Source organism: Lethenteron reissneri, chromosome 27, assembly GCF_015708825.2.
Source record: "Lethenteron reissneri isolate LAM-NWPU_2019-01 chromosome 27, ASM1570882v1, whole genome shotgun sequence".
Classification (NCBI taxonomy): Eukaryota; Metazoa; Chordata; class Hyperoartia; order Petromyzontiformes; family Petromyzontidae; genus Lethenteron; species Lethenteron reissneri.
This window is the reverse complement of record NC_083805.1, coordinates 11,777,271-11,793,930: the sequence shown is the minus strand read 5'-3', so window position 1 is coordinate 11,793,930 and position 16,660 is coordinate 11,777,271. Positions and strand designations below refer to the sequence as shown.

At 38.6% G+C, this 16,660-nt stretch overlaps 1 protein-coding gene across 1 annotated transcript in view; it reads right to left on the bottom strand.

Annotated features, from left to right (window-relative positions):
- Positions 1 to 332: 332 nt before the first annotated feature.
- LOC133348561 (transmembrane protein 132E-like) overlaps positions 333 to 16,660 on the bottom strand; it is a 412,755-nt gene continuing 396,427 nt past the window's right edge. Inside the window, exons 8-9 of the mRNA XM_061561444.1 lie at positions 12,845 to 13,036; positions 333 to 2,910 (exon numbers count right to left, since the gene is read on the bottom strand). Of these exons, the coding sequence (XP_061417428.1) occupies positions 1,864 to 2,910; positions 12,845 to 13,036 (1,239 nt within the window). The 3' untranslated portion in view covers positions 333 to 1,863. The remainder of the gene's footprint in view (positions 2,911 to 12,844; positions 13,037 to 16,660) is intronic.

Genomic DNA, 16,660 nt, shown 5'->3' with positions numbered 1-16,660 from the left:
TAATTCGAATATATTTTGTTGCGAATTAATGGAATCGAGTAGCCACTTTGTTCCATAATCCACGGTGCACCGCATCAGCGCCAATGTTTTCTCGCGGATTATTTGGTCTAATCTCCGCGGTGCCTCGCAGGTTACAGGATCCACGGTGATATTGCCCCCGCCGTATCAGTGCGGATTATTGAATTTCTGTTGTAATGTATTTTGAACAACTTACCACACAATTGAGGGGGGGGGGGCATGGCTTGGTGTTATTTAGCAAACAATTACATGCACAGCACACGGTAATAAAGTGATTACTCTTTAAAACACACAATACTTTTATTTAGGTCACAAAAAGCATCAATATCTTAATGACTTGTACGTTAAAGTCATTAAATTCCATACAGCTTAGAGAGGGGAGGACGGGGAGAGGGAGAAGGGTAGCGCGAGAGAAAAGTGACGAAGTGTAAGCACAAGTTAACGAGCGAGCGACACCAAAAATAATGAAATACAGAGAAATACAGGCAGAGAAACGGAGAAAGGTTTTCTTGGAATTCATCAACACTGCTGAAAAAACTCCATGTACACTATATTAAGTATACATTATGGAAACATAAGACAAGATTAAACATGTAAACAGAATAGTACTGTAAATTAAACCACATACTGTATTTCAATAACAAATCGATGCTCAAAAGTTAGTGATTTTTTTTGCTACATAACGTATGAAATAACAAAGTATTATAGAATTTACAACACTGAATAACTGGCTGTTATGAAAATATATCACATTTGTGGGTGTTAGATAACCATCACAATATAACAAATAGCATAGACCTCATCTCAGCTCAGTTTATACAATGTTAAGCTTTTACATACACTATCATCCCATGCAACTCCAGCTTCCATATGCTATTTACATTTATAAAAATAACCTGTACACTCAAAAGCTTGAAAGTGTGGTTTTTTTTCTCTCATTATTTTTACACAACACTTCCTTAGGCCATAACAAGGGTGAATGAGGGGGGAACGGGGGGGTCCACCAACTCTTCTCTAATTCCATTAATCGCTCACAGCCTCACTTAACGTACACCTGTCTAAAGAACACAATTATTCTAAAACACCCGACTGATGCCAAGAAAGGTGACGTGTAACTTTGTTTGACGGAGTACAGGTGGGGAGGTGGGAGTGGTTGGGAGAGGGTTAGGGTTGGATCGGTGAGTATTTAATGCAAGTTGCAGTTCTTTCACGAAATGTCTACATAATTACCAAGGGCTAGTTTTAAATCACCAAAAATGTGATCAATGCATGTGCATCGGACCATTGGGAAAAAAAGACAATCTGGATGCACGGAAACACGGCAGAATGCAGTGCGCGCGTGTATAAGTCCGCAACAAATCCCAGTGCTTGCATTTTGTGACGGCGTCACGGCCACATCGGGACTCCAGCCACGGATCATTAACCACCATCACCATGTATACACGCGTTGCCATGACTACACCATGTACAGTATACGGTGGCAAAGCATTCCGTGCACAGTGTTGTCTGCGACATGGTTACTTGAAGCACTAAATAAAATGTTGCAATCGTGGGCACTCGAGATAAAATGGGAAATATAAAACGTTAGTGTATGCCAGCCTTCCATTGTTCATCTCCTTTGGATATCCACTCCGAATAAGTATTAAATTACATGCCCAATGCAGTCTCTTGTTTTTTTCTGTTTCCTCCGCTCCTTTTAAAAGTCTCCACTTGATGATCTGCGTGCTGCAACGCATCCACCAGTACACGATGCAGAATGGCACTAACCAGCAAATATGAAATACAATACCAAGGACAAACTTCTGATGATTTCTTTATAAAATTGATGTACAGTGTGAGATACAACTACTTTCTGAACTCGCACATCTCAATGTCCTTATCCCTAAAGGAGCAGTGCCTTGAAATGCCGCTCCTTGGCGGAGGAAGCCTTTGTGGGACATGCTGCTGTCTCCTGGAATGGGAGTACATCTGGCTCACATCTATTGTCCACAAGCCGTTGTGGTCAATGTGCTCGTATTCGTGCGAACTCTCATTGCACGTTTCGAGGTGACAGCTTGCAGAGCTCACGTTGTCCTTCTGAGCCCGGACGTGCTCACGGCTGGTTCTCATGCACGTCCATTCCTTGGTCGGGTCAATCTCATCCTGGGTTTGTGGCGCTTCCTTACACCGTCGCTTCAGAGCAAAGAAAATGCAGTTGATGTGAAAAACAACGATAGCGAGGCAGAATACGCCGAGTAAAGTGTACATGCCAATCTGAACGTCAGAAAGGCCGGGCTCCACCTTGTTATCAATGCCATCATTCTCGACGCTAGCCATATCGTCTCCACCATCCTGGTCAAAATCTTCATCCTTTGAATCGTCGTCGTTCTCGCCGCTCGACCTGCTTATGGGCCTTTCATCTTCACTCGATGGCGCTACGTTCACAACCTCCAATCCTTTCTTCCAGGTCTCACGCTGGGATTGCGTTGGTCTCGTATAGGTGACCACTGATTTTGATACACTTTCCTTTTCCATCCAAGGGACTGCTGTTTGCGGAACTTTGGTGAGGCGCTCCAAGCTATCGTCTCCAATTATATAATCGTCGCGGCTGTCAAAAAAATCTTCGCTGTCGTTCCCGAATCTGACTCTCACGTTAACCACTGGTGACACGAGTGTGGTCTTTCTGTTGGTCTTTTGACAGGCTTCAGAGATCATAAATTCTGCTTTCAGAAATCCACCCTGCCCTTCACCTTCTGCGATGACCTTGGACCACATGAACTGCTGATCGTGGGTAACAGAGACCACACGGTCATCAAGGGAGCGTAGCAGCAGAATATATTCCTCCGAATTAAATACATCAAGTGGAACCATTGTACCATCACTGAACTGGATCCATATAGCAAATGCCGCCTCCTGTGTGGGGAAAGAAAATGTTTGGTTAAAATAAGGAAAACAGATTGAGCAGTCAGGACATATATTGCTCATGTTAATTGAATTACATTTATATTATATTTTAAGGTCATAAAATTCAGCATATGACCAGAGTTTTTTTTTACAAACACAGCAAATCAAAGATTTTTGTGAAAATGGCACATCTTATCACGTACAACCCCCCCCCCCCAGCCACGCAGCATCATCCCCTCCAATTAGAAAATTGCCAAGATGTCAATTGAAACACCCAGCAATATTTTAATTGCAGTAAAGCAGAATTTCAATCATTGCATACGTATGTTGTATGCGTATTATAAGCAATATCAAAACCCTAATGATGTGTTGGTGAGAAATATGTTGATACAATGTAAAAAAATGGCCACTATTTTCTGCCAGCTTGTCAATAGTCTGTAAAAAAAACGTTCCACAACCATGGGCATCATACCCCAAAGGCAGTTGCTATATCATCACCCGAGTTGCCCGTTTTGTGATGTGGCTTTTTCTGTTACTCTTTGGTTCTTTCGGTAAAGTCACGTATAAAGACAACGTGACTTTACCTAAAGAACCAAAGAGTAATTCCTGCAGTCACGAAAGCTCCAAATTAAGCTTTTTCTATTGTTAGACTGGACAATAATATATGAAATCCTACTCCTCAAAATATACAAGTGAATGCAAAGAAACGTTATAAAACGCAATTTTCACAGCACAGCTGAGGTTTATAAATGGCAAGCAAGAGCAGTGGAGTATCCTTTGTCTCTTTGGTATTTTCGGGAGATAAGTTTTCATTGGGAGTGGGAGATCAGCTGACGGATTGGTTCAGCATCCACAGTTTTGCGGGCACGGTACCGTTCCGTGGTAGTGAAGTGGGAGCTGATTTCTCGAACAAAGCTCACGGTTTACAGGTCGATCTACATTCCCACCCTCACCTATGGTCATGAGCTTTGGGTAATGACCAAAATGATGAATACTCATACAAAAGATCCTTTCATATGTATAAACGGTAAGGATTTGTGCATTTACAAACTAAAATTTTTTAGGAATTGTACATCACAGGATGCAAAAATAGGAGTACAAGCTATCCTTTCATACATACAAAATTTATTATGTGTAATGCAAAGGTTATTCAAAGCTTTTTAGAGCAGCTTGTGATGGAATAAATTTAAAGTAGTAAAAAAAGCATATTGCGTGCTTTTCTACAGGTACGATATATTATACAATGACCTCTTGTTTTATTCTTCCACTCTTGCTAACACATCTATATATATAAAAGGGAAATTTGAGAATATGTGTGTCTGTTCGAAATGTTTAGCATACTTCTCGACATGCAACAAACTTTAAATTTAGCATGTGGGTAGCTTCCAGACTGTACACAATGCAAAAAGTATACAAATAGACTTTTGTATTTTGAGGGGGGCGCAATAATGCATATATTTTGCACGGCAAGTGAGCGGTGACGTCACATGTGTGATGTCACCCGCATGCGGAGCGTCACGCAGTGTGCCTGCTGACGTCACGCATCTCCCTCACCCTCCGTGTAGGCCGTGTATTAATCCAAGACAAAAATACAAGAATCCAAGTCCCGGGCGAAGCCGGGTAGTAAAGCTAGTTCTATATAAATAAAAAAAGCACATTTTTTTTAGACCTACATCTTTCAAGCAAGTTGGCTTTCGCACCTAAAAGTATATCTTAATTTTACGTGATAATGCAAACTACGAGACATGTACTTACACTGACTAATTGCTCTCTGAAGGTAATTACAGACATAAATGAGGATTTAGGCAAATCAAATAAGCAAAGCACGTGGAACAGCAACGCTGATGACAAAAATGAAAGTCGTGCAGGAAACCAATACTTTATTTCATAGATTATATAACACCCATTCTTCACGTGGTATCTTTTCGACGGGCTTCTGTGTTAATGTTGGTATTACCTGCATTGACTTCTACTTACAAACACCAATGATTGACCATTGAGAATGAAAACCCACGAAGAATATTTGGCTCATGTTCTAAGCCAATATTGATCTCGTATTGTTTTCTAGTTACCTATTTTGACGTCATTTACTCAAATGCGCTGGGTAGCTTTCAAAAAGTGTCCACAGCATTATATTCAGTGTACTGTAGCATTAACGTGGTCAGGCAATTATTCTGTACAATATGCATGTGTATATAAGGGTATTAGATGCTGTATTGACTGGGAAGTAATTTTAATGTAATTACAAGTCAATTTGAGGCATTTCATAAACTAACACAATTAATTCAACACATCATATGCTCATGTTTCATGAGCATTGTTGAATTCCATTGTTGAAAAACACAGTATATCCCTGGTTGAAATTGTACCAGTAATAACGACAATTTGCAGCAACTCGTGCTCCTTTTTTATGCCACGTAATTCTACTTAATTATTGTAACCCCTTACAAATAGCCTTCACAGCTATTCAGTTGCATATAATGTATATGCATTTATCTGTGCATCCTGAAACATGCACGAGGAGTTTTGGAGGCTGAACCGTGTGCATTTAGAGGTGTACGGTTGCATATTGCAGAAATATAAAGTGGGAGAAATGGTACTGCGGATGCATAATTTACATTCCAAGGAGCTAAACACTAAGGTTGGGAATGTATTTTAAACAGAGAGATTTGTTTACGCATTCTGGTGATGCGTACACGTACATTTGATTCAACATTTTGATGGAACAAGTCGCAAACTATGCAAAAAAGTTACATACATTAAAACTTTAAGCTCTATAACGACAAATATAATGACGGTCAGCACCACAACAACGTATGTTGCATTTAAATGAATACAGCAGAATGATGGCTAAAAAGTATATATCATTTGTTTTCTTGATTTTAGCCTTCAAAATGCATGGTTTAAAACATATTGATGACATTATTGCAAGTAATGGATTGAGTAATTGTGGACATTAAATTTGCGGTAGCAACTGTTGAAACTTAATAACAATATCTCAATCACGTAATTATGCCTCACTCTTCTGGTCAAAAAGGCAAACATAACTAATATGTACAATTACAACACTGTGGCCTTAAAAAGAAAAGTATAAAATAGGCGACGTTTGTGCAGCATTCCTATTTTCTGTGACTACTGTATGACTTCTGATATCCATCTGCCAATCCACAATTCTTCCAATCATCTGAGATTTTGTGAAAAAGGGGCCACTAATGGGTGATGACTCTCTCCTAGTATAAGCAACTACATTCGTCCTACTGTGTATGATTGTCCATTGATAATAGCGTTGATGACGATTCTATTATAGCATTTGTGAATACTTTCAGGAGCTAAATGCCAATGTTGAGGTTTTGCAGTCACGAGAGAACTTCAGAAGATCATGACGTTTTGGTATGCCTCTAATGAATGAGCATAGAGTACACTGGTTTACTACATCATGAATAGTTTGTATTGCATTTCCACAATCACAAAGTGGCTTGTTTTTAAATGATTGAAATGTCTTAAAGGTTAAATTATGATTATAATGATGAATGACTGATGACAATCATGACATGACAGTCAATGTTACATCCCAGTAACTGCCACCATTGCTATCTCTGCCATCCAATGTTTAATGAAAATTTGTATCATAAAATAGTCGAATGTTACTGTCATCATAGCCAGTCATAACCGCCATAACGGCTTAGTGTGCAAGTTGAACACATTGCATGGTGTCCAACAATGTATTGTACCCAGGTGGTAGAACACTATATAAGAAGACCTTAGAGGTTGGGTGCTGATTGCAACAGCTGTCGGATAATCAAGGTGGTGATGGAGATAAATGCAGCAATGGGGGAAGATGAAGAAGAAAAATTTGGATCATCATCATGATAAAAACATAAAAGGAAATAATGTATAATGATGTTTGGAAGAAAATAAGGATGTTGTTTGTCTTAATTGGTGTTTGCAGTCACCGCTCATGCCACCGCACCCATAAGGCACAGCACACACAACACCACGATATATGTTTTTAGATGGCAAATGCATCCCATTACTTGCAACCACCATAGGCGTGGTGGAGTACAACGCACTAAATTAATCATATTAGCAATAATTGTGAATAAAATATGCAGGTCATAAGAGTTTTCTCCACATATATGGTCTGCAATTTTGGATCCTCGCACCACGGATGTCCCTTGTAAAATAGCCTTAGCTCAATGGGATCATCTGCGTAACAAATAACATTAACTTCTCTGCGACAGGAGCTGTATTCTGACAGAAGCTCATTAATGTATGTTATAAGGTATATTATGCGAAGGTATGTATGTTATACATTTAATGTTAAAGTAAAGAATGCCGAGGTATGTTACGGTAACATATTTTTGTTTCCCCACTGTTTTTACGACTGCTTCTCCCCTCACTCTGCTCAACTTTGAGATTCCTTTCAACCTTCTCTCCCAAGTTATTTTAGCCCTCAAATCGTATCTATTACACATGTCATAATGCTGCTTCTTTCGAACCCCTTGATGTGTTGGACCTTGAGGCCTATTCTCAGCAACTGATTTAAACATATCTTTATTTTTCCATGCCAAAACATTCCATTAAACTATGGGAACAAAATTGGCATAACTAACACTTATTATTATGATGTTTCATTCATAACACATTAAAATGTGGAAAAAAGTTAACGAAACAAATAATGTTTATAATGTGTAGTAACAGATACATATTTAATACATCTTACATCAATCTGTAAAGAGCTTAAATAGGTGCAATATCCTTTTCATAACACTTATTTAATCACTGCTTTTACCTTAGTAGTAGGTTTTTACCCTTTTAAACTGGTACAAAACTGACACCTTTATTCAAGGCATCATGTTTGCAATGACCACAACACAAGTAGTCAAAAAAGCAAACAAAAAGAAGCAACTCTGATAATGATCATAATATGCACTGTCCTTGAAGTTGATTGGTCCACACCCGAGACGGCTTTCTTTAGAGCCTAGTCCCCATTGGTGTTGGACCAGATGACACCGGAAGGCGTATGCCTTCCGGTGTCATCTGGAGACTAGGCTATAATATTTCATTATGCTGCATATGGGGTGGAGTGATGGCACAGTTGGTGAGCAGTGTCCTATGAATATAGCCACCTGAGTTTGAGTCCTGGTGGTGGCGAGTAATATCTGAACTGATTCTGGGTTCTCCTTTTACCAACCACACTGATTAGCTTGGTGAAATATTTTCAAATAACCCCCATAACTGACATGGTGTGAAGTCTTCATCCAGTAGTGGATTGACAAAGGGCTTAAAATTATGTTTGTGTTTGTAATAACATTATAGTCTTGCTTATCATGCACACAAATCTTTATTTCGTTAAACCTTTTTAGATTATCTTTTGCTGTGTACTCTTTTGTAAATATTAGCAATGTATCCATTGCAGTGGGGCTTGTTAATATAGAATAATGGTTTCGATGGCAACCAAATGCACGCATGCAAAACTAAAAATAAGTAGATAATGTCACTCTTGGAAAGGCTTCAGATATTCGACCTTTTAGGCTCACACTTTTAATGTTGGCAAATATATGACATTTAGCATTCTGTGAGATTTTACATCTACATAATCAAACGAACAATCATTGCAAATACTTAATCAACCATCACGAGTCCAGTTGGAAATGCTACCTCCCTGGAAATATATAAAAAATAAATTGCTGTAATCCCCCTCCCCGCCACCTTGCCAATAGAAGCATCAACAGAGTGAAAATCATTTCCAATTTGTTCCGGCTCTTTCCCTGGTGGTAATGAGCAAGAGGGTTCTTTACAATCATAGTCAGTAAACATTGGGAATTAAAAGACATGAGTGAAATTTCCAGTTAGTCAGCCCAACAATAGCAGACCAGAGGTAACATCAATTATGCTTATAACCCAAGTGTAGTCTTCCAGCTTAGGCCGTGCTAAGCATACCTTATATCATATTTTTACCACCACGCACTATTGCAGGCATCTTCAACACCTGAAATCCTGGAGATTCCTATAGTAGTATGAGGCAAAATCTGGAAAGACCACAAACTCCACCAGTGGCCCAAGTTGGAAGACCACACTTGTATTACGAGTGGCTGTGAAAACCTGTGTCCTAAATGTGTGGTTCTACCTACGACATCCAGCCTCATCCCTTTCATACAACTCTAGTTTTGAAATTAAAAACGAGTTGACACACTAATCTGAGAGAAAGTAAAAAATAATAATCCAATAGTAAGTTTATACTGTGCCTCATCTAACTGAATGCTGGCACATATTTGTTATTCAGTTGGTTATTCACGAAACTGTTGCTTTTTTTTATGAGGGAAAAGGTTTTCAGTAACATGTTTCTAGAGGTCACCCATTAAAGTGTCAGTGCCCTGACAGCCAATTTACCATCTGCCTCATGGAGGGTAGAGACAATGTGTGTTAATGTCAACAACATAAACCATCATGCTTTGAATATTAAACACTGGGAAAGGATAAATATCACGTCAACATCTTTTATGATAAAGACATGACATTATTTTGACTATCACAGGGGATGTTCCTTTTTCAGTTGATTTTAAGACATTCACATGTTAACGAATACCTTAGATATGATATTTAAATTAAGCTTATAAAACAATCACCATTGCACATTTTAAACTGCACTTGACATATTGTTGCTTTTAAAAGATGATACAATGTAAAACAAATCTTTTGGAAAACAAGCTCTGAAGGTTAGACTTCTTTTTAAAAATATGATGCAACAGTGATAATTATTCTCAACTGTAGTTCTCTTACTGTCCATGCATTTGCTCTGTTATCAACTGCTATTTTGCAAATAACACTAAGTGACCAGGTGCATCCATACATGACTGTGGATTTTTCCTCACCGGTCGTTAAAAGGACACATTGCACTCCCAAAGGAAGGCCATAATTTTTCCGCAATGCTGCTAAAGGGCAGCTAACTTTAAAATCAATACTTCTAGTTTGGCTAAAAGTTCCACTTTGTAAAACATGATTTCAGCAATTATGTGATTATTAATTAGACGACAGTGGTGATGATGAATTTGACTATCATAGCCACATTCTTAGTGCTAGTTTATTGAGGGAGGCATTGGAATGGGCAGAAAGTTTTGCAAACCAAGGGGTGGGGTCTAACAGTGAATCGTGGAAGTCGAGTGCCAACTTTGCAACACCTGCCTGATATAGTAGGAAAATACATTTTAAAAGGCAATGATGAAGCGTGGTTGTGCCAATGTTATTAACCATAATGACCTGTGGCTATGACCTGTGATCTGATTACGATTATAATCATGATGAGGAATAAAAAATATATATTGCTGTGACCATTACTCTCACGAGACACTGCTGCCATCACTGCTGTCGACACAAAGACTGATAATGATGATGTCGCTTGTGGTCACCGTAACTGTCAATGCCATCAATAACTTACAATTATCATGATTACGATGGATAAAAATTATGATGGCATGGATCACTGCGACTATGGAATGGGTAGAAATAAATGCAACCCCATTGCACAGTGGTCCTCGTTGCCAATGACACAACTGCTAATGACACAAATGATAAATATGATCATGACGGGCAATGATGATGATGATGGATGAATATTATGACGACTGTCATTGTCACCACTGCTACCATCTATGTTGCCAGTTACTGTTCTCACCACCTCTGTGGATGCTCCGTATATTACGAAATCAACAATCGCTATCGCGGCTGCCAATTGTAGGACTGTGTGGTGGGGATATAATTACACACACTTCCCAAGCATATTTTAAATGATCCATGTAGTAGCTGAATGTGGATACAATTAACGAATAAGAGAACATATTTGCTGTAAAATGTTTTTTATATGGACAGCAAGAGTCATGCAGCTTAACCTTATGATAATCCGAGAGGATGTCCCCTGGTGAGAAGTGTGCAATGAAGTCAGCTTTTGATACTAACGGGATTATTACATTGCAGGATCATGAGAGATTTTGGTGGCTTAGGGAGCCCTTTATCCAACAGTGGATTGACCATGGTTGATGATAATGATACATCTATTATTATTGGAGGTAATAGGTTGCCTATTACATTTTTTTCAAGCATTACAAAACGAAAATGCTTCTTGTCAACAAATGTGTTTTCCAAAAATGATGTGCCCTGACCTATGAGTGTTTCTTAAGCAGCAATTTACGTAATTGTGAAGCGTGCCTCAGATGCTGGTAATGTATTTGTAAAGTTTCCCTATGGTGTTTTTTTGTTGTTTCTTATATATATGTAACTTTCATGTATTTACTTCGAAAATGATCTCACTAAAAAAATATTTGCTGATGAAATGCTATTTTAACTCTTGTTTTGCAAAATTGCAGTAAAAGGGTTATTTTTTTTTAATTGTCTGTACTACTTTTGCAAGTGTGAGAGTGAACGTTGGAAAGCTAAAATCTCACGAAAACATTTGGAATTTTTGTAAACTTAAAATGGTGACTTTAACATAATTAGCATACTTATCTGTATGTTTATTTGATCCGTTTGTAAAACAATGTTCGGCATAAAATAGACGTTTGTACCCAATGGAAATAGTGTGTGCAATTTTAAATCCTCATGCTTTTGATTGAAAAGATAAGATGTTGAGACTTTCATGTGGGTGAATTGTGAGTTATTAACTGCTTACAAAGTCACATTACTGTAATAAAAGCACAGAACAAAGCTATTGCACACTACACTATTCAAGCAGGTTTAAACTACTCATGAAAGTAAAATAAACAATTGGAATTCTCATAAAAAACAAATAATTCTACGCTATTGAAATATAATAATGGCAATGCATTATGCTTTATGTAACTTTAAGTGCCCATGTAACCAGGTGAAGTGCCAGTGGCTGACTGAGGTTTTCGATAGAATATGGATGAACGGTAAAGTCTGTCTCCACAAGGAACCACACACTTGTTCAATGGTTTACAGCTATAGTGCTTGGAGTAAGCAGTACCCATTGAATTTGCTTTGTTTTTTAGTTATAAAATAGATACATTGATGTGCACCACTAAAATAAGCATATATTTCAATAATTATCCCTTAATCAAATGTGAAGAAGGATGGATGTGTGAGCAAATGTGATACTCAATGCGAGCTAATTCTCATTTCTTCTGGCACACCGCAACCAAAGCAGTTCCTATTTTTGTTATGTATGTATATAGAACTTCGTTCGTATCCTACCTAGCCAATTATACTATAACACTACTAAAAAACACCACTAGAATAATATCAGGAAGGAAATGAAGCCTGATGTAAAGTAGACAAGAACTGAAATTAAATACTAAATGACACCCTTCAATAGACATTTACAATTAAAGGTTCTACATCATGGGACCTCCTTTGCCAGTACCAAAATATAAGAATAGGTTTTTCCCCTTTTTTTCTGGAAACAAAACTGAAACCTTTTAAAGAATAAATTTTGCTATATATCATCGCAATTATTTCTACTTAAAAATACTAAAGTAAATAGTGAATATAATGGACCACTGTAAATCTTCAAAACATTTTCACAGAGCACCATGCACTAAAACAAATATATCGTGTTTTGTAAAAAAAAATCGTATCTACAACAATTCTGTGGACCACTTCCCATGGCCTTGTCTATCAACAACCACAGATTGTGAACCACTGCATTTGATTGTATTTTGGCCTACTTTCCCACACTGGCCAGATGTCTTAGAAAACGTTTGAGTGCCTGCACCACTTTGCTTCATCACATGGGACTGGCACTTTGCTCACTGTGGTGGCCAAGGGTGCAGGACTTGAATAAACTTGCACCATTGTTTCACCAACTGCTGCGCTGGAGAGAACGAACTGGCAACCTCTGGATTGCCAGTCGAGTGTGCTAACAATTACACCACAACAACATCCCGATGTGAAAACACTTACAACATTCCGATAACTTATATGCTCTCACCTGCTTGGGTGTGTGAAGGACATGCTGGGTGTAGGTGAATGCACTGACAATGTTGGCCTGGTATAGGCTGGGCTGCAGGCTCAGAGAGATCCCTGACACAAGCATGACGTGCAGGCGGCTTATGGTGACTTTTTCTTCACCCACTCGCACCGCTTCTTCTCCAAGAACCGCACTGGACACCGGGGACACCACCTGGACAACACAACGAGGTGGAACCAAATATGTCTCTCATCTTATCGACTGTTGGTGGACACTGACAAGATGACTTGCGTGGTGTGTGTTTTTGCATGCAATCGTGGTGGCCCGTGGAGAGGGATTTATTGGAATGGTGACCGTAATTTCAAGTAAGTGAGCACTGTTTCACGTGAGGTCGCAGTGCGGAAATGAAACATGAAGGACTGAGACTGCTGAAGTGTTCACAACATGTTTCAGTTAACAATAATCAGTTGCAAGGCAGCTGAGTTGCTCAAATGAAAAGTGAGAATCAGGGCAAAGTATAGAAGTAAAGAAGTTTGTTAAAAGAAAAAAGGGAAACTCAATAAACACATAGGCATGTACATATTTGTAAAACAAAGTCAAATAAGGCATATATAAATCTGTGTTTACAATCCGTGCGAGTTCAAGGTTAGTTAGAAACACCCACCAAAATGTTGGCATCAACACTTTTAAGGTAAAAACATTTGTTTCTGGCAGAGTGAAATAGACAAAAAACAACTTGTTGCACACGGTCGCCAAGGAAGCTGCGTGAGATACAAATATGCTTGATGGTCTCAATGTATTGACCTATGATATACAGTCATTGCAACATTGCACTGCTGGGCACTGATGCCTCGTTTCATGTAAACATTGAGCAGTCTAGTGAGTTCACAATTGCAGGAGAAAAAAATACGCTTGGTTCATTGGTGAGCACTTTTTAAATGTACCCCAAGGCATTGCTAACACCAAGTGGTGCATTAGCTGGCCAATGAATCATACAATGCCAGATGTTATATTAAATACACTGGAGTAAAAATTTGGTGTTAATAGTAAGAGCTCCAAATTACAAGGGTGGTTTGTACCAATCATGATTCATTCTGTGATTTCATACCATTAGTGGTGTGGGGGGAACAATATATATTCATAACATGTTACCTTTTACATAGCAAATAAGCTCCAGTTCTGATTTAATGACAGTATGTGCCATTTGATCAATCGAAGAATACAAGAGCATGCAACGATGCACAATCTCATAACGCTTGTATTAATACCAGTGTAACAAGTTGGAGAATACAATCCATCAAGGCATCCTCCCAATGCGCATATAAAGATACGCGCAACCACACGGGAACTAGAAAGCTACCAAGTGTTACAAGTCAGCAACGGTTTCCTTCGTGATGAATAAAGGCACTGCACGCACTACTAAACACTTCTCATGCCACACATGTCAGGTGCGCGTGCGGAAGCTTAATTCCACGAGCAAGGTTCCAAGGCACATGTATTCATTATATTAGTAAGCGGTTTAATGTTAACATTCAAAATATATATTTTTCAAACTATTTCAGTTGCCAATCTTATTCCAAACTTCTCCAGATTCCAAGCAGTGACAATGATAAGCTATGTTGTAAGTTTTGTCATAATTTGTTTCTGAATCTTGCAGTTAAATTTTTTTTTATATGTGAAGGGTCGTCGCATGCAGGGACATTTGCCAGGTGGAGGAATAAGCGGCCTATTGGCTCCCTAAAAATATATTTTGTTCGAATATTCTTTTCCATATTTACCTAAATAGTTACATTACAAAAGAAATACATTTTCTTGAGACAGAAAATGATACGAAAAAGTACATTTACATCCTGTCATCCAGCTGGGAGAATCATTAATGTAGGATGACTGCAATGAAAATATAATCTTGTTTCTCCCCTAGGGGAAGTTACAAATATTGGTCTCGTGGAGATATATATACCTATCACCGTTTCCTCTGCAACCAGAAGCCCCAAGCCCAAATTTTTTTGATGAAATTGAAGCTGTGAGGGATCTTTAACATCAGATAAAATCAAAACAAACATTTAAAAAGGTCTAGTAAAAAATATACGGTAGTGACCATTAATAAACTAATACAGCAATATATGTCAATGTATCCAATGAATCAGTTAATAACAAAAGCATGTGCACTTGAACGCGGTGCAATACATTGTAGACAGGGTGAACACATGCCAAGCTTATGTAGCTATGATTGCTGTCATTATTACTGGAGTGTACTCTGATCACATTATCACTGCAAACGATCAACGAAGAATGAAAGCTCATTGGAATATTATGGGACGTTATCCAGCTGTGTTGCTCAATATGCTGTCTAGCACAGAAAGTACTAAGGCCTAAGCGGTTGAGTAAAGTAAAAATGCTCAACACAAGTATCGTCATCAGATGGCTTTAAATCAAGATTATACTTGAATCTCATTCGTACTGTTTGGTTACCGCTCGTTTTCTTCCAGCGGAGTTGTAAATCTTTTCCAGTGAAGGCTTTCACAGCCAGAAACAGGAAAGCTCCACATTGTGCATGTGTCCGATTGCTTGGCTGGCATATTCTGGATGTGTCTGACAGCTTGCCCACAAGTACGATCATGGACCCTCAACTCGGACTGTCAACAGATGACTTTAATTGGCTGAAGGGTTCAGCCAACGGCGTGCAGTCACGTGCTTTATACATTGTGTACACATTATGGGTGACTTTCTAAAAGTATGAATCCTTGCAGTCACGAAAGCTTCAAATCTAGAACATGGGATTATGGTGCAGAATAATTAGGAAAGTGACTGTGAGTTAGTACTAATACGTTTAAAGTTTTAGGATGTAGTATTTGATGTTCTGTGAACAAGTTGGAGTGATGTATATAGGCCGTGCATACGTTATTTTCATTTCATCGCTCAGTTTTGGTCTTGCGAAGTTGTCATAGAATAGGTTTTGTGTCGCTCGGGGGAACGCTGCAGAATACCACTGTGTCCGGCCTTTGTAAACTATGAAAAAGCATTTGACTGAGTAGAAATTGACGCAGCCATCCAAGCTAATGAAAAACCAAGCCATAAATTTAAAAAATCAGAAAAAATTAAAATAAATTACAAAACAGAATTATGACACTGAGATTACATAATGAAAGTACCAAAATACAATTTTACAGGGAAATCAGACAAGGTGACATTTCTTTGCCCGTTATTCACGCAACATTATAAAAAAAAATTTGGCATACTGGATTGGAGAATTAAGGCGTTAATATTAACGGCAAAAACATTAACTATCTCAGATTTGCTGAAAACACAATCATGATAATGCCCAATGGAAATGAACAGTAGGATATATTAGAAGGACATAATAAAGAAGGCTGAAAAGTCAGGCAGCAATGGTCAGTCATGAATGTGGCTGATCATTGAAGTGTAATTGGTGGGCAGTCTTTGTGGGTTTGCCAAGATTAATCACCTTTGTTGAGATGGCTAAAGGTGTGTGAGCGAAGTGAAGTACAGCTGAGTATGTGATCACCAGTGTGGGTTGACAACTGGGTTTTGTTTGGTCATAGCCTTGAGCAACTTTTGACTGTGATGGTTAACTGCAGAGTGCCAAGCTTGTTCGGTTGACAAGTGTTACAGGCCTGAGAATGCAGCACTTATCCAGTCAGCGGCTACTACCCGGCTTGTGTGTAAGTATGTAAGTGCATATACTATTGTCACTTTGTGATCATAATGAATAGTCTATGCCTGTTCTGTGTCAGAGATGTGCTTTGCTTTATGCCTGTGGTGCACCAGGAGCTGTTGGTCAAGCGGTGATGGTGAGGTTTAATTGGTAACTTCATA